Source organism: Lagenorhynchus albirostris, chromosome 5 (assembly GCF_949774975.1).
Source record: "Lagenorhynchus albirostris chromosome 5, mLagAlb1.1, whole genome shotgun sequence".
Lineage (NCBI taxonomy): Eukaryota > Metazoa > Chordata > Mammalia > Artiodactyla > Delphinidae > Lagenorhynchus > Lagenorhynchus albirostris.
The window spans coordinates 62794758-62820521 of NC_083099.1; the positions used below are offsets into that span (position 1 = coordinate 62794758).

Genomic DNA, 25764 nt, shown 5'->3' on the forward strand with positions numbered 1-25764 from the left:
TTCCACGTGTTTATGTTGAGCAACTGCTGGTGCTGGGCGGAGACACAAGGGTCCCGCCTCCTATATGCAGCCATTCCAATTGGCTACATAAGGGGCCAAGCCCCGCCCAGACGTGGGGGCCAGTTGTCTTCAAGGCCCGGCAGCCGCAATCATGGCCTGTCCTGGGGCCTGGGCGCCGCTGCTGGAGTTACCAGAGAAGAACTGTGGGTACCGCGAGGTCCAGTACTGGGACCAGCGCTACCGGAACGCTGCCGACTCTGCTCCCTACGAGTGGTTCGGGGACTTCTCTTCCTTCCGTGACCTCCTAGAGCCGGAGCTGAGGCCGGAGGACCGTATCCTCGTGCTAGGTGGGTAGTCCCGGGGCTGCCCAGCCCAGGTGGAGCTGGTTGGACTGGCCCCGCCCCTCGCTCCTGCCAGCCCCTCTCAGAGGACTCCCCAGTCAGAAGTCAGGATCCAGTACCTTTAGAATCTCGGCAGTATTTAGGCAGGGCAAACAGGAGCCAAGAGATTCTTAGTCCGGGGACCCTCCAGGAGAAAGACAGTCTCTCTGAGTCTGAGTGTGGTAGGTGACCCATGACCCCTTTCCGGACCCTGGGGAGGCAGCCTCGAGCACTGGAGAGTTCACAGTAACTAGTTCAAGTCCCAGCGCTAGTTGACTGTAGGACTTAGGACAAATCATGAGCCTGTTCTGAGCCCCGGATTCACTTCTAGAAATGGGACTGCGAAATCAAGTCGGATAAGGCACGTGCAGGCACCTTGAGCGCAATGCCTAGCGCTTTTCTGTGTGCGCCACTGGGCACCATGAGCCATTGTCGCCTAGAGAGTTATCTCTTGACTCTCCAAGCTCTAACTGAAACTTGGTCCTATGTCGTCGTCGTCCCCACCCCCCCACCCCACCCCCATCCCACCGTGTGCAGTGAGGATGAGGACAGCTCCCTCTGAGGGGAGATTGCAGCCGAGATTGGTGTGACTCCCCAAAAGGAATAAGTACTGGGGTTTCAGGTGGGGCTCTGAGAGGTCCACCTGCCCCCCTTGGGGTTCTCCTTCCACTGCCAGCCTTGGGGGCTCCAGTGAAGTTTGATTAAACAACGGATTTCCTTCCAATTATAGTTTTTATTTTGCTATTTTTAAAACCATGTATTAAGTGAAATATTTCACATATATGAGACATTTATAATACAGTATATATGTAAGGTATAAATAATAACTTGAATGTGTGTGTATACCCTACTCGGTTTGAGAAATACAGCATTCCTAGGACTAGAAAGTGCTTAAGAACTTGAACCCTGGAGGCAGCTAATTATGTAGGGATCTCAGCACATGTCACCTTAGCTGTGGAATCATGGGCAAAATACTTAAATTTCTGTGCCTCCATTTTCTCAGCCTTAAAAAAAAAAAGTAAGAGTACATACTTATTTATCAGGTTTTTAAGATGATTGAGTGAGTATGAAAGATAACTAGAAAAAAGCCTGACAAAATAAAAAGCCTTGTATATCCAAGGTTTTCTGTGTGGTCCCCCAAACCTCTTCCCCCCCAGAGGTAAAACCTCTCTTGAGTTTTGTGGCTTTAAACAATTGCATTTATTTATAGATTTACCATAGATCTATGTTTTTCAAGCTTTAGTGTAATAACCTGGAAAACTGGACCCCACTCTGAGTATATAATTCCAGGGATGGTCTAAGGCGGGTCCCGGGGTCTGTATTTTCAACAAGCCCACAGACTGATTCTCATGCTGGTAATTGGCAGAGTAACACTGCCTTAAGTTCTGCCCGATTGGGAGATATCCTTTTCTGGATAGAGGAGGGAAAAGTCTAAAAATCAAAAAGAAAAACTTTCCAGACAGGATTCCCAAGATCTAAGAACAGGACCCACAGCTTGGGGGCTACCCTATGTTACATTCCACCTAAACAAACAAATTGAACACCTGGTAGGTGCTAGGGAATGTGGTGAGCCCTTTCTAACATTTAATCCTCATGGCAACCCCTAGAGGTTAGTGATAAATATAATGAGAACTACTTTAGGTTAGGGTTCAGTAAACTTTTTCTGAAAAATGGCCAAATAGTAAATATTTTAGGTCTTTCAGGCTATACAGTTGGTGTCACAACTAGAAAATGGCGATGGTTTTTATAATAGAATCTTCAGTATGGAGCTACTGGGAAAATAAACTGAGATAATCCTTATAAAGTACTCAGCATGGGACCTAGTGTTCAAAAACTGTTAGCTATCATTATTATTATTGAAAATGGGAGTCAGAGAGGCACTTTCTCCAGGACTGCTCGGAGAAAGAGTACCTTGCCTGAAGACTTGTGTGTCTGGTCCCTATGGCTAGATTCCTCATTACAGATGAGTTCATGTGGCCGTCCCAGTTTTGCTGTCATTATACTTCTCTGATTCTCTCTTCTTGCTTGACTCCATGCTCTGCAGAATCTTCTGATTATAATTTGGCTTCAATTTGCATTTCCTATAGAGACACAAGGGACTGACCAGAGGATTGACTGTCCAGACCCCATGATGGGTATTTTTTCCTATTATAAATAAGCGAATTGATATTCTGGTTTACACTTCAGTCTCTTGGTGTTGGGATAGCATCCACATAGCTCTGGGCTCCCATATGATGGGTTCTTGGATCTGGCTCAGTTCTCCAGAGCTCTGCTTCCCTAAGGCCCCACCTAGGGAAGCGGTGGCGGTTCCAAGCCTCATCTTAGTTGTTAGCCCCAAGTCACTGCTTTGTAGGCATAACTGGTCCTGTGGTCAAGTTTTATTTTCCATTCATCTTTAATAAAGTTGTTTTGGGAGATACCATTCCTGTACCAAAGGAAACGAAGGAAGGAAATTTGTGTTTGTCCACAGTTAGGCAGAGCTCTGCAGGCATATGAGGTCAGGTGTTGGGTGATGAAGGCATTGTGGTCAGAGAACCCAGTGGGATTTCAGGCTGAACTGGGTTAGAGTCTCCTATTCAGCCACCCTCACCTCCCGTCCCAGAGCCTGTTGTGGTTCCAGTGTTGGGACGCACACATTGGGTTTTCCCAGGTAAGATTTTACTCTTCCTGAGCCCCAGAGCCTGAGGAGGAACACAAGAAGGGGCAGCCGGGGACCAGCCAGCAGTCTCTGGCACCTGTCCAGGTGCCAAGCTCTGCCTGCTGGATTAGGGCTATCCCAACAGCTGATTCTGTGATCCTCTTAGGGAGGCAAATGGGGATTAAAGGCAATCTAATCCCAAGAGCTGGGGATCCCCATGTGAGGCCACCAAGAACTGTCATCCAGGCCTGTTCTTGGGCTGATACTGACCACAAGAGGGCCTGGAAGAGGCCAACAGATCTTTGAAGGAAGCCATGCCCACTGGGCAGTAGGTCCACATCCACTCCTCTAACCTCCACCCTCCACCACTTTGGGACTGCTTTCTGGGCACTTCCCACCAGAGTGTTATGATTCTTCAAGACTCTGACTGGTTGTCAGTTCCCCCGATCCTGTTGGCCCACCCATCTAAGGTGGGGACAGGGACTGTCCTATGTGCTCCTGCAGCCTGTCCCTGTTGAAACTCTCATTGCATTATGTGGCAGTTTTCTGACTGCACATCTGTTCCTCTCACCAGAGCATCAGCTCCTTGAGGGCAGAAGCTCTTTATTCATCAGCAGAACCCAATATGTGGCGCTCAGTCATACATGAAGAAATTACAAGGAATCATCTCCACTGGGTGTCCCCACTTAGTTTCCCCTTCACTTGTTAATTCTGCCTTGGAAAGCAAAGTAAGATAAAAACCCCTAACATGAAGTCTTCCCAGGGCTGATATCATCAGAGGATCTCTGAGAGGTTAGGAATTAGGATACTACTAGCATTATCCTATTAATAATATTATGATGCCAATATTATCCCCATTCTGAGTCTGAGGAAACTGAGGCTGAGTTGAATGACCTGCCATGACTGTATGACTAGAGATATCAGAACCCAAATCTTTGAACTCCTAAGTTCAAAGCTCCTACTCTTCAGCTGTTTAGTTTTTAAATTTAGAACATCACATCCTACATGTAGGCTAGGTATTGTTATCTTCATTTTTGTGACTAGGAAATCCAAGTTCCTAGTATGTAAACGACTTGCTTTAGTCCACACAGCCAGGAATGATAGAGCCAGGATATGTGCCCAGATCTGTATGACTCTAAGGCTCATGCTCTTGTACCGTGCTGCTTCTCCCTCGGTACGGGAGGGTTTGAGCTGAGAGAAAACAGGCCAAGAGTGGATGGATAATTGGGGAGGTGAGAACCAAAGCTAACCTAGACCTTTTGTCATCCACCCCTTCTCACCTCAGGCTGTGGAAACAGTGCCCTGAGCTACGAACTATTCCTTGGGGGCTTCCCTGATGTGACCAGTGTGGACTACTCATCAGTAGTGGTGGCTGCCATGCGGGCTCGATATGCCCACGTGCCCGAGCTGCGCTGGGAGACCATGGACGTGCGGGCACTGGGCTTCCCCAGTGGCTCCTTTGACGTGGTGCTCGAGAAGGGCACGCTGGATGCCCTGTTGACTGGAGAACAGGATCCCTGGAATGTGTCCTCTGAAGGTATCCACACTGTGGACCAGGTGCTGAGTGAGGTGAGGGAGCACCAAGGGAAAGATGGCTGATCAAGAGGTGGGGATGAGGGGTTAAGATTCTAGGAGACTAGAAGAACTCAGAAGCCAGAAGGAGGCATGGTTTGGAACAAGTAGTGGGTCCCTTCGGGACTATGGTTACCTGAAGGAAGCGGGTGTTAAGCTGGATCGAGATTGTAGGGGGCTGGAGTGGCCAGGCTCACAGAGGCTGAGGATTGAATACTGTGTTGCCATAGAGATGAGGTAGCGGCCAGGTTCCAGGTAGGGAAGGTAAGCAGCTGACAGGAAGACAGTGCCCCCTGCACCTGACATCACTCCTATGCTCCTACCTGTTTAAAATATAGCCCTACCCCCACGGAACAACCAGGGGCAGAGAGGAAGCCTCACTCTTTTGCCATGGAAAGCCCTGAGCTACTGGATGGAGGGTAGTACCTGAGATTTCACTGGGAGGGCATCTGGGGCCATACTGACCTTTGAGAACCTGGAGATGGGCTTCTCACCAATGGCTTCTCTATCTGCCTTTCAGGTGAGCCGAGTACTGGTCCCTGGGGGCCAGTTCATCTCAATGACCCCTGCTGCCCCCCACTTTCGGACAAGACACTACGCCCAAGCTCGTTACGGCTGGTCCTTGAGGCATGCAACCTATGGCAATGGTTTCCACTTCCATTTCTACCTTATGCAGAAGGGCAAAGAGCTCAGTGTGGCCCAGCTGGCCCTTGGGGCCCAGATCCTCTCACCTCCTAGACCTCCCACCCCACCCTGCTTCCTCCAGGACTCAGATCATGAGGACTTCCTCAGTGCCATTCAGCTGTGAGGCCAGAAGCATGGTTCTCCTGCCTTTCTGCCCCAGGCTCAAGTATTTGGAATTCCTGACTCAGGGCTTAAGGTCAGGTCCAAAGTGCCCACATCCCAGGGGCCTCATGCCTAACTAAGACAGAGCTGATGGGAGCAACCCCACATGAAAAAAATACAGGCTAGGTCAAACTAGATCCCAAATCTCAGGTTTCTGACTTCCTTCTTAGGCTCCTCAGATCTCTCCTGGATTCCCCAACTTCCTCCCCCACCATACTGAACCATCAGTGATTCATCCCCAGGGGCAAATCTCAGCACAACCCCTGTGCATGCCAGCCAGACTTGGAGACTTGTATCCCTGGGGCCTGTTACTGACCCCCATTCAACCTGGATTTATTCACAGGAGGCTGCAGACTTTGAATCTAGATTGCTTCTGACCCCAGCTCCAGCCCCAACTCCGGTGACCTATCCTGCTCAGGTTGTATTATTTACCCAAGGAGGCCACGCTGTAATGATGTTCCCAGGCCAGGCTGACCTGCCTGTGTTTACTTGGCAACGCTTCTCTGTCAGTTACATGCATCTGAGATTCCCAAGTATCTGCTCCCCTCCCCAAAAAGAATTGGAGCCATTTTGGGCTGGCTCCTATAGCAAACCAAAGCAGCAGCTACACACACACGCACACACAGGGGGGTCTGTGTTTATTCACACACTCCTGGTACAGTGAGGATGGAGGAACATTTACAAAGGACATCCCTGGGGTTGAGAATATCTCCAGGGCTAGGGCTACAGGTGTCATCCAAAGATGCAATGCAGCCCGCATTTGGATTCCCAGGGGCAGGACGCAGGGGTCCAAGGTAAAATCAGACCTGGGCCCTTGGAAGGTGATACCTTGAGGGGAGGGGTCTGCCAGAGAGCCGCCTGGGGTCAGCCATGGGCAGACTGGTCATATGGTTGGTTACCATGTTAGGGGCTTGTCCCATCCCAGCCTCAACACCCATCCTATCTGCCAGGCGCAGAAGAGCGTGGCCGAGACCGTGGGGGGGGGGGGAGGGCATGAACCACGAGGGGAATCAGTAAACAAAGAGTCGGATATAAAAATACAAATGTGCTGAGGAAGTCCCTTAGAAAGAGGCTGAGGCTGGGGTCACGCCAGACAGGGGTGGAGGGTGAGGAGCGCCTGGAGGGCTGGACTCAGGTGGGTGGGAAGCTCATGCAAATGTGCAGCCAAACATCCCTGGCCGCGTGCGAGGTCCGACACCGGCAGGCAGCCGGTCTGCGGACCAGACCTGCCTGAGAGGGGCGGGGCAGGGGAGCCGTGCGGGAGGGGACGGGCCGGGGCTGAGGGCCGCGGGTCTCTGTCCGTTCCGGTGTGCGGGGTGGGGCTGCGGCCCGAGGTTCTAAAGTGCATGAGCGCGGCGGCGGGCTCCGGGCCGGTCCGCGCCGCCGCTACCGCCGCCGCCGTGGTGCTGAAGCGGACAGCTCCGGAGTGCCTGGCGGCGGCGGCAGCGACTATGACCCGAAAGCGGCGCGGCCCTGCAGCCCCCGCCCGCGAGCGCCTGGGCCGGGGCGGGGGGGGCCGGCAGTCGCATCGCCGGCCCGCGGTCCTGGCCGCCGCGGGGCTGGGCCCGGAGCCCGCCGCCTGAGCCGGCGCGTCTACACTCCGGACGGCGGCTTCTCCCCCATCCCTTTCAGCACGTCGTCTATCCGGTCATCCTCGATCACCACTGCGCAGGGAGAAAGCGCGTCAGCCGCGCGGTCTCGGGGGGCGGCGGCGAGAATGGGGCCCTGGTCCCCGCGCCCCGCTCAGCTACTGCCCGTGGCCCAGAGACGCCCCTCGGACCTCCGTGCTACAGTGACCTCCCCGTCCGAACTCTCCTGCCGACTCAACCCACTGCTGACCCCAGCTCCCACAGACCCACTCCTCTCCTTGTGGAGGAACGCCCCTCTTCCAAAGACTCCAGCCGTTCAACCTTCCGGTCCAAACCCTCCCGCCGCCTGAGCTCTCCTCCATCCGAGCTGATCGGAAAGCTTTTGCTCATGGGATCCCCTTCTTCCACCCTCACTTCAACAGAATTCCCTCCTCAAACCTAATCTCCATCTATTCCAGCCCTCTACCCAACCTAACCTTCTTGCGGCTAGAACCCCTCTTCCGATCCTGGCACTAACAGAGCCCCTTCCCCATGCAAACAACCAGGACAAGCGAACCCCCGGCCCCCTGCCCATTCTCCAGTCAGACATCCCTCCCCACCCGGAGGTTCTTCCGTAGCATACACCGATTCAGCGTTTGCTCCCGAAGAAGCGGCCCGTCGCCCCATGTTCCCACTTCAGGCAGCCCCAAATGCCCCGGCCGGCCCCTCCCCTTCGCCCGGGTGCCAAGACTCTACTTCCAGAGGTGGCGAGCATCGAATCCGGGGCACTGCTTTCCCAGGAGAGGGGAAGAGGGGGACACAACACTGCAGCAGGGACCCCCCCTCCAACCCTGGCCGGCGAGCGGCTGGCTGCGCTGGTCTGCGGCAAGAGCTGCTGGCGCTTGGCGGGGAACTGCAGCCGGGGGGCGCCCGGCGGAGGGTTTCTGGGTCAAGCGACGACTCCGGGCCCCGGCCGCGTACCTCTCTTGGCTCGGCCGATCTGGCCCAGCTTGGGGGGTCGCTTGGCTTGGTTGCCCGCGAAGAAGGAGTTGGTGTCCTGCAGGCGGCAGCTGAAGGAGAGGTCAGAGCCCTCGGGGTCGGCGCCGAAGCGGCCCATCTTGTCCTCACTGTAGGGCAGGATCTCGGACATGGCGGGTGCGGGGTGGGCGCGGGACTGCGGCGGGGCGCGGGCGGCGGGCTAGCTGCCGGACCGGCCCTAGCTCAGCAGGGGAGCCGGCGGAAAGATGAAGTCATACAGCATCCGGGGCTGCGGAGCCAAGCGGGGCCTCCTCCCCCGCGCCTCCGCCTCCCGGGCCGCTGGGCAGGCGGCGGCGGCGGCGGCGGCGGCGGCGGGGACCGGGCGGAGGCGGTGCGCGGGGAGGCGGGGGTGGCGGCGGCGGCGAGAGCGGAATGACGATGAGCGCCCGACTGCCGCAGAGCGCGGCGGGCGGGGCGCAGTGGAGGTGGGGAGGACACCGGCCAGGGCAGGGAGGGAGGCCGGCCGCGGGGGTGGGGTGGTGTGCGGACAGGAGCGGGCCCAAGCTCTCTGCGGAGGCAAAGGAGCGAAAATGGGAGGGTCCTGCCATTGGCGGGACTGGCTGCTGGGCGAATGGTACCGGCCAACGGGTGCAGGAGGCGGACACCGGAAGCGCTGCGAGGGGGGGGGTCGGATACGGCGGAGATGTGCTGGAACCCGCAGGACGCGGGAATAGCTCAGGCCAATAGGTGGTGCCCCCGCCGTTGGTGCGCTCTTGTATAGGGTTGCTCTTCGGGGCTGGCGCGGTCTTGTACAGGGTTGCTCTTCGGGTATTAAACTGTTCATCTGGAGCCTGTGTTTCTCTGACTGTCCTCTGTTTCTGTCTGTGCCTATTTATATGTCAGTCTATCTCCATGTGTCTGTGTCTCTGTCTCAGTGCCCCATATCTCTTTGTGTCATGGTCTCTGTCTACGTCTATCTCTTAAGTGTCTCTGCTCTTCTGTATCTGTCTCCATTCTTGGCCTCTGTGTGCCGTAGTGACACATGGGGGCCTCAGGGTCTGGGAGAACCGCAGGGCGCGACGGGCGCTTTGAGCCCGAGTTTCGGCGCCAGCAACAGGGCTGGGGGTCTCGGTCTCTTCTTGAAGGATTCTCGGTAACTGGGCCGACGCGCGCTCACCAGGGCAGCCCTCCACCCCCAGCGCTGTTGCAGCCGCCGAAACTCAGGCTCAAAGCGCCCGCCGCGCCCTGCGGTTCTCCCAGCCCCCGAGGCCCGCGCTGCGCTGGCAGTGTAGGAGGAATGAATGAAGGCGTCGCGGGGGGCGCCCTGGCTGCAGGTGACACGGGGAAGCCCGGAGCGCCTGAGGACGCGTCGCGCGCGCGAGTTTGTGTCCGGAGGTAGAGGGGCAGGGATAGAGGACGCCTCCGCCCTGGGTGCGGTGCATCGCGTAACAGCTCTCGCCTCAAGAACTGTAACGCACTCTCTTCTCTCCCCCCCTCCCCCTCTGGCCGTCAGCGGCTTCGTCACCTGCTCGCTAGCGCGCTGGGGCTCTGGCGCAATCTCTGGCCTTGGGGGAGGGGGGCGTCTCACATTCGGTGACAGTGACGACAGCGCTAATAAGGGTAATTATCATCCGGACGTTCAGTCCATACTCGAGGCGGAGAGTTCTCCACTGTCCCTGAAGCGCTTTTCCTCCCGCCCTCTAAATCACTTAGCTCCTGGCGCTGGGTCTCCTTCCTCCAGCAACTCCTCACCACGTGTTAGTCCTGGGGACACAAAGGCGAATGCCATGGTGGCTGCCCTCAGGACGAGGTTGGGAAGTGCCAGAGTTGCCTCTGAACAGGCCTCACTCAAGACCATAATCCTATCCCTATCAAACCCTCCTCTGCTGTGTCCTAGTCTCTGGGATGAGGGCTGAAGCTGGAGGTGGAGGCCCATCTGGAGTGAGAGGAGCCTCCAGACCTGGAAGGACAGGAGAAGCTGGAGCTCAGGGTCACTAGGAGAGAGTCCAGAAAATTCCACCCCCGCAGGGGGTTGTCCAGCAATGGGTTCCAATCCAGCCTCTGCCGCTTTCTGTGTGGCCTTGAACTGATGGCCCCACAATTAGTTTTAAAAAATTAGTTCATTTGTATCTGTAACCTTTTAGGGAAATTTGGAAAATCACACAGAACCTTTCATATATATCCTTCCCATCTTTTTCTCATGCATTTGCGTAATATGCATACCTCTCTGAGCCTGCATGTTCTAGTGTGAAGCCTAGAGATGATAGAACCTACATAATGATAGTTTTGTAGATGAACTTGTCATGAGGTGAAGTGGTTTGTCTCAGGAGGTAATGAGCTGCCCCTACCAAAAATGCTAAAGGGGCCATCCAGTTTCTTGCCAAGAATAGGATGAGAGCACTGGGTGAGGAACTGAAACATTTCTCGTTTCTCCCCTCAGAATGAGGGAGACTGGAGGAACAACAATTTAACTTGGAGATCCTTCTTAAATAATCTTAGTCCTGTAAGGTACATGCTGGATTGTGATTAAAGCAAAAGACATAAGTGCATAATTGTAAAGATATAGTAATATATGTTTCAGCTATGTTGTGAAAATTTGGAGGGAGTTTTTTTTTATAAATTTACTTATTTTTATTTATTTATTATTTTTGGTTGCCTTGGGTCTTCATTGCTGTGTGCAGGCTTTCTCTAGTTGCGGCAAGCAGGGGCTACTCTTCGTTGCGGTGAGCGGGCTTCTCATTGCGGAGCACAGGCTCTCGAGCGCGGGCTTCAGTAGATGCGGTGCGTGGGCTCAGTAGTTGTGGCTCGTGGGCTCTAGAGCACAGGCTCAGTAGTTGTGGAACACGGGCTTAGTTGCTCCACAGCATGTGGGATCTTCCCGGAGCAGGGCTCGAACCCGTGTCCCCTGCATTGGCAGGCATATTCTTAACCACTGCACCACCAGGGAAGCCCTGGAGGGAGTTCTTTAAATTATGCTCCTTTACTTAAATTCTGATGTTCTGCATCCCTGACCATGAGATGAAAATTCATTTTCACAGCTAAAATGAAGTAAAGTTTGCTTGGATTTTTGTGAAAATGCATTGAATTTCTTTTAAAAGCCCCTCAAAACCTAGTGAGATTAATCCATACATTCTCAGAAGAATAATATGCCTTTTGACAATTGAGTATTAATGACACTTTTATTCAAGTGGGAACTGTAGGCCTGTGTAGTGGGTTGAACAGGGTCCCCCCCTAAAATTCATGTCTACCTGGAACCTCAGAATAGACCTTATTTGGAAATAGGGTCTTTGCAGATGTTAATTAGCCAAATTAAGCTAAGGTCATACTGGATTAGGGTGGGCCCTATATTCAATCACTGGTGTCCTTGTAAGAAGAGGACAAGTGAACAAGACATATACACACATGAGAAGCCCTCGTGAAGAAGCAGAGATAGAAGTGATGTGGCTGCGAGCCAAGGAACACGTAGTGTTGCTGGGAGCCACAAGAAGATGGAAGAGGCAAGGAAGGATTCTTCCCTAGGGCCTTCTGAGAGAGCATGGCCCTGCCTAGATTTTGGACTTCTCACTTCTGGAACTGTAAGAGAATAAGTTTCTGGGGTTTTTTTGTTTTTTTTTTTGGCTGCACCACACGGCATTAGTTCCAACTAGGGATCCAACCCACGGCCCCTGCAGTGGAAGTCCATCACCCTAACCACTGGACCGCCAGGGAATTCATTTTAAGTTTCTGTTTTAAGCCATCCAGTTCATGGTACTTTGTTACAGCAGTCCTAGGAAACAAATACAATCACTTACAAGTATTTGGGGGTCATCTTTTCACATCTCTCATGATCATGTTTCTCCTTTCTTAAGCTCTCCCCGGACGCGTTGCTCCCACCCTGTCCACTCAAGGGAAGCCTACACCATGAGGGTATTTCTGGGACTCTTCTATTTAGCAGAAGCTGATAAATCACAAAAAAGAATGAAGCACATCTGTGTGGACGGACATAGTAAGATCTCCAAGGCCTGCCAAAATCTCACCAAAGAACAAGTGTAGAGTATGATTTCATATGTGTGTATACATACGTATGCACACTTACACACACACACACACCCCAGTGTATTTAGGTATGTAAATGAATATAAAAGAAAGAGCAGGAAGGATACATACCCAACTGCTAATAATGTTTATCTCTGAGGACGGTACTGGGATCCTGGCAGAATGAAGTTCATCTTTTATTCTATATACCTCTGGAGTATATTACATTTGCAATAAAAAGGTTTTAGTGATTTTTTTAAAAAAAGGTTTAAAACCGATGATATAGTCCATTTATCAAACATCACACTCTGACCCTAGACAAATCAGTTGACTTAGAAAGGAGATTAGTAGTTAACAGTATGGAGTTTAGATTCAAATCAAGGATCTGCCTTCTCGCTGATGTGTGACTTTTAGGTATGTCATTAAGCTTCCCTGTGTTGTAGGTTCCTCATCTGGACAGTGATATTGGTAGACTCTATTTCATTGGGTCATTGTGAGGATTAAATAAGTTAACATACATAAAGTGCTTAGGTAAATGCTAGACAATAGAATTGTTAGCTATTATACAGAAAAGCATAAAGAAGAAGTTAACAGTAACCTCATCATTAGATACATTCAGATTCACATTTTGTTGCATGTCCTTCCAATCTCTTTTTTTAACCTATGCTTTGTTACGTTTTTGCTTCAATAAAATGAGACTTTGTAATTCTTTTTCTCCTCCACTTAACTCTATATGGAGAACATTTCCCAATAGTATTAACTCTTCTTTTCTATCATTTGTAAATGTTGCATTGTATCCCATTGTATGGATGTTTGAGTTATTTAACAAGTCCTCTACTCTCAGACATTGAATCCCCTCCCATTTTTTTTTGTTATTATAGACAGTGCTGAGATGAACATTTGTTGTAGGAGAAAAATGGCCCAAATATTTAATAGCTCTTCCAATCAAGAAGTAGAACCTGGACAGACCAATCACAAGCACTGAAATTGAAACTGTGATTAAAAATCTTCCAACAAACAAAAGCCCAGGACCAGATGGCTTCACAGGTGAATTCTATCAAACATTTAGAGAAGAGCTATCACCTATCCTTCTCAAACTCTTCCAAAATATAGCAGAGGGAGGAACACTCCCAAACTCATTCTACGAGGCCACTATCACCCTGATGCCAAAACCAGACAAGGATGTCACAAAGAAAGAAAACTACAGGCCAATATCACTGATGAACATAGATGCAAAAATCCTCAACAAAATACTAGCAAACAGAATCCAACAGCACATTAAACGGATCATACACCATGAACAAGTGGGGTTTATTCCAGGAATGCAAGGATTCTTCAATATACGCAAATCAATCAACATGATACACCATATTAACAAATTGAAGGAGAAAAACCATATGATCATCTCAATAGATGCAGAGAAAGCTTTTGACAAAATTCAACACCAATTTATGATAAAAACCCTGCAGAAAGTAGGCATAGAGGGAATTTTCCTCAACATAATAAAGGCCATATATGACAAACCCACAGCCAACATCATCCTCAATGGTGAAAAACTAAAAGCATTTCCACTAAGATCAGGAACAAGACAAGGTTGCCCACTCTCACCACTCTTATTCAACATAGTTTTGGAAGTTTTAGCCACAGCAATCAGAGAAGAAAAGGAAATAAAAGGAATACAAATTGGAAAAGAAGAAGTAAAGCTGTCACTGTTTGCAGATGACATGATACTATACATAGAGAATCCTAAAGATGTTACCAGAAAACTACTAGAGCTAATCAATGAATTTGGTAAAGTAGCAGGATACAAAATTAATGCACAGAAATCTCTGGCATTCCTATACACTAAGGATGAAAAATCTGAAAGAGAAATTAAGGAAACAGTCCCATTTACCATTGCAACAAAAAGAATAAAATATCTAGGAATAAACCTACCTAAGGAGACAAAAGACCTATATGCAGAAAATTATAAGACACTGATGAAAGACATTAAAGATGATACAAATAGATGGAGAGATATACCATGTTCTTGGATTGGAAGAATCAACATTGTGAAAATGACTCTACTACCCAAAGCAATCTACAGATTCAATGCAATCCCTATCAAACTACCACTGGCATTTTTCACAGAACTAGAACAAAAAATTTCACAATTTGTATGGAAACACAAAAGACCCCGAATAGCCAAAGCAATCTTGAGAATGAAAAACGGAGCTGGAGGAATCAGGCTTCCTGACTTCAGACTATACTACAAAGCTACAGTAATCAAGACAGTATGGTACTGGCACAAAAACAGAAATATAGATGAATGGAACAGGATAGAAAGCCCAGAGATAAACCCATGCACATATGCTCACCTTATCTTTGATAAAGGAGGCAGGAATGTACAGTGGAGAAAGGACAGCCTCTTCAATAAGTGGTGCTGGGAAAACTGGACAGCTACATGTAAAAGTATGAGATTAGATCATTCCCTAACACCATACACAAAAATAAGCTCAAAATGGATTAAAGACCTAAATGTAAGGCCAGAAACTATCAAACTCTTAGAGGAAAACATAGGCAGGACACTCTATGACATAAATCACAGCAAGGTCCTTTTTGACCCACCTCCCAGAGAAATGGAAATAAAAACAAAAATAAACAAATGGGACCTAATGAAACTTAAAAGCTTTTGCGCAGCAAAGGAAACCATAAACAAGACCAAAAGACAACCCTCAGAATGGGAGAAAATATTTGCAAATGAAGCAGCTGACAAAGGATTAATCTCCAAAATTTATAAGCAGCTCATGCAGCTTAATAACAAAAAAACAAACAACCCAATCCAAAAATGGGCAGAAGACCTAAATAGACATTTCTCCAAAGAAGATATACAGACTGCTAACAAACACATGAAAGAATGCTCAACATCACTAATCATTAGAGAAATGCAAATCAAAACTACAATGAGATATCATCTCACACAAGTCAGAATGGCCATCATCAAAAAATCTAGAAACAATAAATGCTGGAGAGGGTGTGGAGAAAAGGGAACCCTCTTACACTGTTGGTGGGAATGTAAATTGATACAGGCACTGTGGAGAACAGTATGGAGGTTCCTTAAAAAGCTACAAATAGAACTACCATATGACCCAGCAATCCCACTACTGGGCATATACCCTGAGAAAACCATAATTCAAAAAGAGTCATGTACCAAAATGTTCATTGCAGCTCTATTTACAATAGCCCAGAGATGGAAACAACCTAAGTGTCCATCATCGGATGAATGGATAAAGAAGATGTGGCACATATATACAATGGAATATTACTCAGCCATAAAAAGAAACGAAATTGAGCTATTTGTAATGAGGTGGATAGACCTAGAGTCTGTCATACAGAGTGAAGTAAGTCAGAAAGAGAGAGACAAATACCGTATGCTAACACATATATATGGAATTTAAGAAAAAAAAATGTCATGAAGAACCTAGGGGTGAAACAGGAATAAAGACACAGACTTACTAGAGAATGGACTTGAGGATATGGGGAGCGTGAAGGGTAAGCTGTGACAAAGTGAGAGAGAGGCATGGACACATATACACTACAAAACGTAAGGTAGATAGCTAGTGGGAAGCAGCCACATAGCACAGGGAGATCAGCTCGGTGCTTTGTGACCGCCTGGAGGGGTGGGATAGGGAGGGTGGGAGGGAAGGGAGACGCAAGCGGGAAGAGATATGGGAACATATGTATATATATAACTGATTCATTTTGTTGTGAAGCTGAAACTAACATACCATCGTAAAGCAATTATACTCCAATAAAGATGTTAAAATAAAATTAAAAAAAAAGAAAAAAGAAGTAGAATCTGGGACTTCCCTGGTGGTCCAGTGGTTAAGACTCTGCACTCCCAATGTAGGGGGCCTGGGTTCAATCCCTGGTCAGGGAACTAGATCCCTCATGCCACAGTGAAGATCCCACGTGCCGCAACTAAGACCCTGCAAGCCAAATAAATAAACATTTTAAAAAAAAGTAGAATCTTTTTCTCCATCATTGAATCTGGGCTTGACCACCTGACTTGCTTTGCTCAATAGGGACATTAGCAAATGTGATGCAAGCAGAGGCTTGAAAAGTGTTTATGTACTAGGGCTTGCCTTGTTTTTTGTTTCTGGGAATCCTGAGACCACCATATGAAGAAGCCTGGGCTAGCCTCCTGGGGAAGGAGAGACCACATAGAGACTGGGCCCAGCCATCCCAGCTGAGGCCCAAGCATGTAAATGAGGTCATTCAGCTACACCATTCAGCTCCTGGTGAGCTAACCCAGACCTGAAGAACCACCCAATCAATCTACTGAACATGAAAAGTAATAAATGTTTGCTATTTTAATCCATGAAGTTTGGGGAGGTTTGTTATGCAGCCAAAGCTAATTGATACAAACAGGCTGTAGATAATGATTATTTCCTAGAACAATTTCCTAGAATTCAACTTTCTGGGTCAGAAAATATGTACACATACGTTTTGATTCATATTGCCAAAAAGACTGTATCAGTTTTATAAGCCATCAGCAGTATATGACAGTGCCCACATTCCCCAACTTTGTCAACGCTGGACATTAATGTGTGTTGTTATCTTCATAACTATACTGTTCTTGTAAGTTAACACATAAACATTTTCCATTCCCTCTCAATTCACAGTCAATTTAGAGAAAAATAGACCCCCAAAACTTACTCTTATATGAAAAGAAGAGCAGAAAAGAGAGAGAAAATAATAGTGAGAGAATAAAACAGAGTCAAAGGTTATAAACACAGAGGAAAAAAAAAATAGAAATATAGAATGCAGCAGGGACTTCCCTGGTGGTCCAATGGTTAAGAATCTGCCTTCCAATGCAGGGGACCTGGGTTTGATCCCTGGTCGGGGGAATTAAGATCCTACATGCCTCGGGGCAACTAAGCCCACGTGCTGCTACCATAAAGACCCAGCACAGCCAAAAGAAAAAAAAAGAATAGAGCAACCTCCAAGCCTTTTTATACATAGGGTACTTAACATGCATTCAGGAATAGCTGTGAACCTAATAAATGATTTGGATCATCAAAGAGGCATGGAAAGGAAATGTCCATTTAGGCCAAACCTAGTGAAACTGGGAACACTGTAAAAGCAGGTACTGGCCTCTTTCTTACGTGGTTGCATTTAATTCTTACAACAATACTCTAAGATAGGGATGATTGTTCCCGCCTTACAGATGAAGAAAAGTGAAAGGTCAGAGCTTTCAAATAAATTAATACAGATTATACACCTGATAAAGAGTTGAGTCAGATTTGAGTCCAGGTTTGTCTGGCTTGAAAACTATGTGCTTCCCCTTACTCTTCCAGAGATGTGGAGAAGACTGTCAACTAATGCTGGGAGGAGGTATATCCTCCTTTTGATTCATATTGCCAACCTGCTCTTCAGAGGGCTGTTAGATTGCCTGGGTTTGAATTCCAGCTCTACTGCTTACTAGCTGTGTGACTCAGCCTCTCTATGCCTCAGTTTCCTCATCTGTAAAATGGCTTCATAAGTGCCACGAGGATAAATGAGCACATCGAGGTAAAGCACCTAGTGCAGTGGCTGGCCATGGTACAGTGTTGCATAAGCTGGCTACTTACAGCACGTCATTGCAGCAGCCATGGGACTATTCTAATGAACCTGTTGCCAGAAAGTCCTTACAAAGTGGCTTTGCTTATACTCACATGGCCATGTCATGGTGGAATTTTCCATGTGGCAGGACTGACCCTGCTACCATGTTTCGCTTCATCCAGGCTTGGGGGAGAGGGGAAAGAGGTGAGTGATGTGATGCCACATTGCCATCAGACTGAACATGAACAACTCCAGAGACTTGTCCTATGTGGATATCCCAAGGTCGTGCTGCTGCAGACCACAGTGTGGCTGGATGTGCAAGTTCCTTGCTCAGGGAACCCCTGACTAACCTAGAACCCATGTGCCTACTCTACCATCTGGGAAATAGAACAGGCTTCCTCCAGCCGTACAATTCTCATTTCTACCTATAGGATTTTAATAACAACAACAACAACAACAATAATAATAGCAGCTAGAGTACTCATTACACGCCACACATTGTCCTAAGCATTTTACAAGTATTGTTCCATTTAATTCTCACAACCATCCTTTGAAATAGGTACTATTCTTATTTCCATTTTACAAGAGAGGAAATTGAGTCCGAATCCAGAATCTTTCATCCTAACTATGACACTGTACTGTCTCTTGTTTGAGAACATGCAATTTTGGGGTGGAAAATGCCAAAAGACAGCAATCCAACATTTCTCAGCCTGATCCATTCATCACCTACCCTCTCTCAGCCACAAGAGCATTCCATGTTAGAAATGCTCACAGCAAGAGGTTTGAGAACTGAGAACTGAGGTGAGAGTCAAGAAATGGGTGGTGGATTTGCTTCCATTCCAAGCCTTCTCAGGTCAAATCCATATACTCTTTTGCAAAAGAGAGGTGGGACGAGGATGAGGCACTTTAAAAAATTTTGTGGTAAAAAAACAAAACAAAAAACTAGGCACTCTTCAGTGAAGCAGACTGTAACACCACCAGGCTTGATTAAGGAATGACAATATGGAAGGCAGATGGCAGATGCATAGATGCCACACTATTGCCTTTCAGTTAAATATTGCTTGGTGTGTGGGTTTTTTTTTTTCTTGTAAACCTCCCAAATAAAGTGATTTGCTTTCCTCAAGTTAGAAGTGTTAGCTCGTCTTTCCTTTAAATATCTGTGCATAGCTGTTTTTTTCCCTGCCGATTTGTCACCATCTGTAACCCTTCCTTTGTGAGATGATCTGATGACAACAATTATCTTGGAGAGTAAAAGTGCAGTCTTGAAACAACATGTAAGGGTGGACTCAGAGTGTGGGCTGTGTGTACATGATGCCCGAACACTTTGTGTGTGTTGTATGTGTGTTGTGTGTGTGTGTCCAGAACCTCAGTATAGAACATATGTTGGCTCTGGGTGCCTGGTGCGTGTACACATTTTGTGTGAATATGCAGTGTGTGCATTCTGTGAGTGGTGAGTGTGTGTGTGTGTGTGTGTGTGGACCGTGTGTCGGGCTGAGTGCCTGCCTGTGTACTTTGGGTCTATGCGCTCCCTGTATAGATATCGTGCTGACAACCTGAATGTGGGTCACCTCCTCCGTGCTGCTCTGTATGTGCTGGCTGAAGAGGGGCAGTGCGGACAGCTGGGGGAAGACGTTCTCCATGAGAGCACAATTTCTAAAGGTGTTAAAGGGAATGGGGAGGGCCTGCAATCTGGGGAGCTGGGCCAAAAAATATCAGCAGGGTTTGGGCCTGGGTCAAAGGAGTGTAAATTTTGGGAGTCTTGCAAGAGGGTATTGCTGGGATGGGTGCTGACCACGAAGCGGAGAGGGAGTCTCCGGCGTTTCTGCAGGGCGGCTCGCTCCGGCTAGGGCAGCAGGCTGGGTGCAGCGCTGCGGGGCGGGCCGCGGGCACCCGGAAAGAGGACTGGGCGCCGGGCGGACGGCGGGGCGCGGCAGGCGCGCTCCTCCCCCTGCCCCACGTCTCCCCCACCCCTGGCGCGGCGCCGCGGGGGGAGGGGGGCGCAGGCAGGCGGGGGCGGCGGCGGCAGCGGAGCAAGTGGCTACGGCGACTGCTGCGATGAAGGGCGGTGGCGCGGCCGGGCCGGGGGCCGAGGCCACGGCCCCGGCGAGGGCCAGCCGCCGGGAGCCCTAAGGTGCCGCCGGCCCCGACTCCACCATGAGCGTCGCGCTGCAGGAGATGAGCGGCGGCGGCAACGTGAGTGGGGGCCCCGGGGGAAAGGACCGGGGTTGGGGGGAGGCAGAGGGGCAGGCGGCGTCGGGAAGGGGCTCCGGCTCGCGGAGAAGGGGCTGCGAACTTGACGGGCGGGGGTCGGAGGGACCCAGGCCGGAGAGCTCGGTGGGCGGGAGGGAAGGAGCCCGCACTTCATGCAGGAGGGGCCCGGCCGGGCAAGGGGCGCCGGGGCAGGGCAGTGGGCGCGCAGCTCTCTCTGCCTGACCTGGGTTGGCGCCCGACTGTCTGGCAGATGGTGGAGTACAAACGCGCCACGCTGCGGGATGAAGACGCACCCGAGACCCCCGTAGAGGGCGGGGCCTCCCCGGACGCCGTGGAGGTGGGCAAGGGGGTCATCCCTGTCTCACCAGGCCCCCGCCCTGGCATGACGGCCGGCACACCCGGGAGCTCTGGGTTGCCCTGGAGGGTCACCTGCCCCCACCTCCGATCCATCTCTGGCCTCTGCGCTAGGACTATGGTGAGGCGATTCGAAGTCATGACGTTGCACAAAACAGGCTGAGGGATCATCTCAGCTTGCTTCATTGCCCCTGTGCCCCAAGTTAACCCCGTTAGCGTCTTTGCTTCATGGCTCTGGAAACTGCCTGAGCCTTCACCCTCTGGGAGGACTTCTGTGATTGGGTCGCCCACCTGCAGCTTGCTAGCTCCAGGTCCTCCTCTGTTCCCCAGGTGGGATTCCGGAAGAGGACAAGACACCTCTTGGGCTCGCACACCCAGCTGGAGCTGGTCTTGGCTGGTGTCTCTCTACTGCTGGCTGCAGTGCTTCTGGGTTGCTTGGTGGCCCTGTGGGTCCAGTACCACAGAGGTAGGTGGGCCCACTCCTGTCATCAGCCCTCTTAGCCTGGGGGCTCTGGAGGCAGAAGGGGCTGCTAAGGTTCTCCCTGGGTGGGGCCAGCCTTCCCCCAGCTGTTCTCCCTCCTCCCAGCCTTTCTGCTGTCACGGCCCCTCCCAAAGCATTTGCCTCTCCCAGACTGACAGACAGTCCCCCACCCCCCTACCCCCCCCCCCGTGTCCCCTGCCACAGACCCATCCCACAGCACTTGCCTCACGGAGGCCTGCATTCGAGTGGCTGGAAAAATCTTGGAGTCCCTGGACCGTGGGGTGAGCCCCTGTGAAGACTTTTACCAGTTCTCCTGTGGAGGCTGGATTCGGAGAAACCCTCTGCCTGATGGGCGTTCTCGCTGGAACACCTTCAACAGCCTCTGGGACCAGAACCAGGCCATACTGAAGCACCTGCTCGGTAAATGGGCCTGTCCGGGAGGCACTGAGCCAAGTACACGCCTTGTTCCCAGCACAGGGCTCGGCACTTAGTAGGTACTCAAGAAATGTCCATGAATGAATGAGTAAGTGGATGACTGCCACCACTCCTGGCGTAGGGGATACAGAGAGCAGGGGGCTCCTGAGGGGTGGAGATGAGTTTGAGGGGGGCAGACCTCTGAGGTTAATGAAGGGACTCCTCTCTGCACTCTGGAACACTGCTGAGGTGTGGTAGGCACCAGGGAGTCTGTAGTGCTTAGAGATCTTTGAGAGTCTCCCTGGACAGGGGAGAGGAAGCTACTCTTTGCTGTGGCAGACAGTCTTCCTGGGTCTACATTAGAAGGACTACCCCCTTGAGAAGGCAAGGAGAGGGATCAAGCAAGGGTCCAGGACCCCTCTTAGCAGTGAGCATGGTTGCCACCCGGACCTGTGTTCTATTCAACAGAAAACACCACCTTCAACTCCAGCAGTGAAGCTGAGCGGAAGACACAGCGCTTCTACCTCTCCTGCCTACAGGTGGAGCGCATTGAAGAGCTGGGAGCCCAGCCGCTGCGAGACCTCATTGACAAGGTAGGCCCCGGGGATGGGCTGCAGGTAGGGGGGCAGCACAGGCCTTGGGAGAGGATGTGGCCCCAGAAAGCTTTAGAGGCCCCTGTTCCAGAGGCGCCACCATGGTCTCTACTCAGATTGGTGGTTGGAACATTACGGGGCCCTGGGACCAGGACAACTTCATGGAGGTGCTGAAGGCAGTAGCAGGGACCTACAGGGCCACCCCCTTCTTTACTGTCTACATCAGTGCCGACTCTAAGAGTTCCAACAGCAATGTTATCCAGGTACTGGGCTGGGGAAGGGTGGGGAGGGACTTACGGACTATTTGCTGAGACCAGACTCCCCTCCCCTGTGCTGGGCTGGCTGGGGTGGCTCCCCCCGCACAAGAGTCCAGATTTCATGGGGGGAGGACTCACTCCTCACCTTGCTATTGCAGGTGGACCAGTCTGGGCTCTTTCTGCCCTCTCGAGATTACTACCTAAACAGGACTGCCAATGAGAAAGTAAGGAGCATCCTCAGAATATCCACCCTGACCCCCCTGTTGAGCTGGGCTGATCCCTGTTTACTTTTCCCTTTACCCAGGGTCAGAGTGGCGAAGGTGAGCCTATCCTGTCACCTAGTGAGCCGACTACCATTCCTTCTTTCTCTCTTCGTTCTCCCCTCCCTGCATTCTTCCCTCCGTCCTTTCTTCCCTTCCTTTTCCTTTCTCCCTTCCTCTTCCCTTCTTTCCTTCCTTCCTTTCTCTTACTCTTCCAGGAAAACATTTTACAGGCACCTGCTGTGAGACGTACATTTCAGAGCCACTGTCATAGGAAGCTTTCAGTGTAGATGGGTTCACAGACCTAGACAGCCGAGAACACGGCTCAAAAGAGGGCCTCTGGGACTCAGGAGAGACCTGGCAGCCAGAGAAGTTTTCCTAAGAAGGTTGCATTTGAGCCAGGCCCTGTAGAATATCTAGGACTGGGTGAGGGCATGCTCAGATTTTAAACAAAAGTGTTGAAGAAGGAAAAGCTAAGGCGTGTTTGGACCACAGGAAGGGGTCCAGTTTGGCAAAGTGTAGAGCTCAAAGCAGATGAGAGGGTGGAAAGGTGGGTAGGAACTAGTTTGGGAAGGCAGTATGGCTGGGTGTGAAAAGTAGATGCAAGAGGGGGAGCCTGGAGATCAGTTAAGAGTGTCTGCAGTACTCCAGGCTCTGAGTCTGCGAGGACCCAAATGGCGGAAGTGGCAGAAGGAAAGTCAGGAAGGGGAGGATGCAAGAGACATAATCAAGGCCAAATCATGAATTGTTGATGCCTGGATGTTAGAAGAGAGGAGTAGAAGGAGGAACAGGTAAAGATAGTTGAGGCTGTGCACCTGAGTGATGGTGGAGTGGAGGGGTCCTTAGAGCATTCGGGATGCCTACAGGGAGAACCAGCTTCAAGCACATTGGGGAGGTGGTGATATCACAGGAAAAAGGCAGACTTTGAAGTCAGACCTTGATTTTAATCCCAGCTTGGCAGCTTGGTGCAAGTTGATTAAGCTCTCTGAGGCTGTTTCTTCATCTGAAAAACGGGGATCACAGCATCTACCTCATATAGTGCTTGGAGGCAGGAGGAGGATGGAAGTTTACGCTTCTGCACGTGGCAGACCCTTAGGGAGTGGGAGCTGCTCGTTTCAGACGTGTGAGTGTGAGGGAACTGGGTACCATCTCTCTACAGAGGTCAGCAGACAGCTGTGAAAGCTGGGTGGGATCCTGGAGAGAGCACGGGCCTGGAGGGAGCTGAAGGCTTGAAGGGCATTCTCCTTAAAAGCCTAGACAAAGGCTTAGGAGAAGTGAGAGAAAGGGCAAGACTAGAGAAGGAAAACAAGGAGATCCTTGGGACTTCCCTGGTGGCGCAGTGGATAAGACTCTGTGCTCCCAACGCAGGGGGCCCAGGTTTGATCCCTGGTCCGGGAACTGGATCCCACATGCATGCCGCAACTAAGAGTTTGCATGCCACAACTAAGGAGCCCGTGTGCTGCAAGTAAGACCCGGCGCAACCAAATGAATAAATAAATACTTTTTTTGAAAAAAGAAGGAGGAGATCCTTGTATTTCAAGGGCAGCGGGAGAAAGAGAGACTTCTGTGGGGAAGGACAACCAAGAGGGGGGGTTTGTCCTCCCATTCGCTCCCAAACACTTACCAAGCATCCCTCAGCCAGATCCTCTGCTACCATGTGGTGAACAAGTCACTGCCACTCAGTGGGAGAGAAGGCATGAAATGGCCAAGTGCAGTTATCCTTTGTACAGTTGCTGGGACTGTTGTAAGAGGAGGAGCATGGCATTCCGAGAGTGCAGTAACAGGGAGCCAGCCTGGTCCTAGGGTGAGGGTAAGCTGTGGGAAGGGCGAGGGTTCTAGGCAAAGGGAACAGCTGATGCAAAGGCTCTGAGGTGGGAAGGGGTGTGACTTGTTGACAGATCAGAGAGGGGAGTGGGAGGGGAGAGTGGGCCAAGTCCTTCTGGACAGGTAGGTGGAGTCATGGTATACATAAACACTATGGGTCAAGTTGAGCATTTATCCCAAAAGAAATGGAATAGGAAACTCAAAAGTGGAGAGTGTTATGAACAGATGTGTGGTTTTGATATCACCTGAGTCAGGGGAGGAATTTTGAGAATTCAGGAGAGAACCACATGGTCTGACCCCCAGGAAAGGGCAGGAGAAGCCTCGATTTACCTCTCAGTGTGTCACCAGTTGTCTTGGGTAGGAAGTCTCCTGTGCCAGCATCTAGGGGAAGCTGTAGTGCCAAAGGAAGTCTTGGGAATTCTCTGGCGGTCCAGTGGTTAGGACTCTGCACTTCCAATGCCAGGGGCCTGGGTTCGATCCCTGGTCAGGAAACTAAGATCCCGCAAGCCGAGTGTCACGGCCAAAAACAACGACAACAACAACAAAAAAACACATTAAAAAAAAAGGCAAGTCTTAAGCTGAAAGTAAGGAAGTAGGGAGAGAGGGGTAAGTGAGCTGGGGGGTGGGGCAAGATCACTGGTTGAACCAACCATCCACTTTAGGAGCTGGGATGACTGGAATTGGTATGCAAACCTCTTCTTCTGACAGCAGCAGCAAGAAAGAGGGGAGGTGGGAAAAAGGAGTTATTTTGAATATCTTGATATTTGAATATTTTGCAGAGAATGGATATTAAGGGATCTAAAACTTCTCAGTAAAGTGGAAGAGGAGATGGCCTTTGGCAATGAAAGGAGCCCCGGGTGGGGCTTCAGGGCAAGAGTGACAGTGGTCCCTGGGAGGAGGGCCACAGGAAGTCAGTGCTGAGCAGGGCTGAGGGTCTGTGCATGGGTTTTCATCCATCAGTCAACAAATATTTATTGAGCACCTACTATGTGCCAGATGCTGTGCTAGAGCCTGAGACTACAGTGCAGAACAGAACAAACAGCCCCTGCCGCCATGCAGCTAAAGAGCCAGCAGGCTCTGAGGCGACATGGGTTTGTTCTGAGCCCAGGCAGTGCTGGGATTGTGGCCCTGGAGTCATCAGGCCTAGGCCACAACTCTGCCATCTGCTAGTTTGTAGTATGAGTCAAATCATGTAATCTTGCCAAGCTTCATCTGTAAGATGGAACTATATGGAGTTGCTGTGGTGGGTGCGGGGTTGGGGCAGATATATTACATGTAGAACGCAAGCAGAGAATTTGATACATGTATGTACATGTAGTCACTAAATATTTCTTTTCTGTGCTTTTCTCCCCCTTGGAGACCAGAGGGGAAGGCAGCAAGTTTGAGGCCTGGCAGGATGGGAGGTAGAAGGAAATTGAAGCCACTGTGGACCAAATTCCCCACTGGGGTCCACTCAGCTGTTAAGTGAGGGCACATGGTCACTGATGGGCTGGGAAAAGTAGAAGGGCTTTAGGAAATGAGAAGGCAGAGCAGTATGGGGAGCGGATCCATCCACTGGACAAATACTTACAGGGCTCCTGTGCTAGGCCCTATTCCAGACCCTTGGGATACAGTGGTGAATAAGCCGCTGTAACTTGGAACAGTGCTCTCCTGGAACTTACCTTCTCCTTGGGGAAACAGATGATGAACAGTTGCACAAATTAATAAAAAAAGATCCTAGCAGATGGTGATAAGCAGTATGACAGAAATGATGAGGGTCATCCAGGAAAGCTTCTACGAGGAGGGTCTGCA

At 50.3% G+C, this 25764-nt stretch overlaps 2 protein-coding genes across 9 annotated transcripts in view; one reads left to right on the forward strand and one right to left on the reverse strand.

Moving 5' to 3' along the window:
• The first annotated feature begins 107 nt into the window (after positions 1–107).
• ECE2 (endothelin converting enzyme 2) overlaps positions 108–25764 on the forward strand; it is a 38978-nt gene continuing 13321 nt past the window's right edge. For 4 of the 8 annotated variants that reach the window (XM_060150160.1, XM_060150155.1, XM_060150156.1 and 1 more), the window contains exons 1-7: positions 19623–19772; positions 20041–20265; positions 20475–20610; positions 20830–21045; positions 21508–21632; positions 21749–21895; positions 22048–22113. In XM_060150160.1, the coding sequence (XP_060006143.1) occupies positions 19734–19772; positions 20041–20265; positions 20475–20610; positions 20830–21045; positions 21508–21632; positions 21749–21895; positions 22048–22113 (954 nt within the window). In that variant the 5' untranslated portion in view covers positions 19623–19733. Of the gene's footprint in view, positions 348–4303; positions 4588–5110; positions 5581–19622; positions 19773–20040; positions 20266–20474; positions 20611–20829; positions 21046–21507; positions 21633–21748; positions 21896–22047; positions 22114–25764 lie in introns of those variants that run through there. The other 4 variants (XM_060150162.1, XM_060150158.1, XM_060150159.1 and 1 more) reach the window with 4 other exon arrangements.
• On the reverse strand, positions 7030–8154 carry CAMK2N2 (calcium/calmodulin dependent protein kinase II inhibitor 2). Its single transcript, XM_060149253.1, has 2 exons — positions 7986–8154; positions 7030–7100 (listed from the first exon to the last, which is right to left on the reverse strand). The coding sequence occupies exons 1-2, from the start codon at positions 8152–8154 to the stop codon at positions 7030–7032; spliced, it is 240 nt and encodes a 79-aa protein (XP_060005236.1).

Coding starts and splice junctions, on each gene's coding strand:
- CAMK2N2 (XM_060149253.1), bottom strand. CDS start 8,154: ATGTCCGAGATCCTGCCCTACAGTGAGGACAAGATGGGCCGCTTCGGC. Junction 7,101..7,985: donor GATCGGCCGAGCCAAGAGAG/GTACGCGGCCGG, acceptor CTCCCTGCGCAG/TGGTGATCGAGGATGACCGG.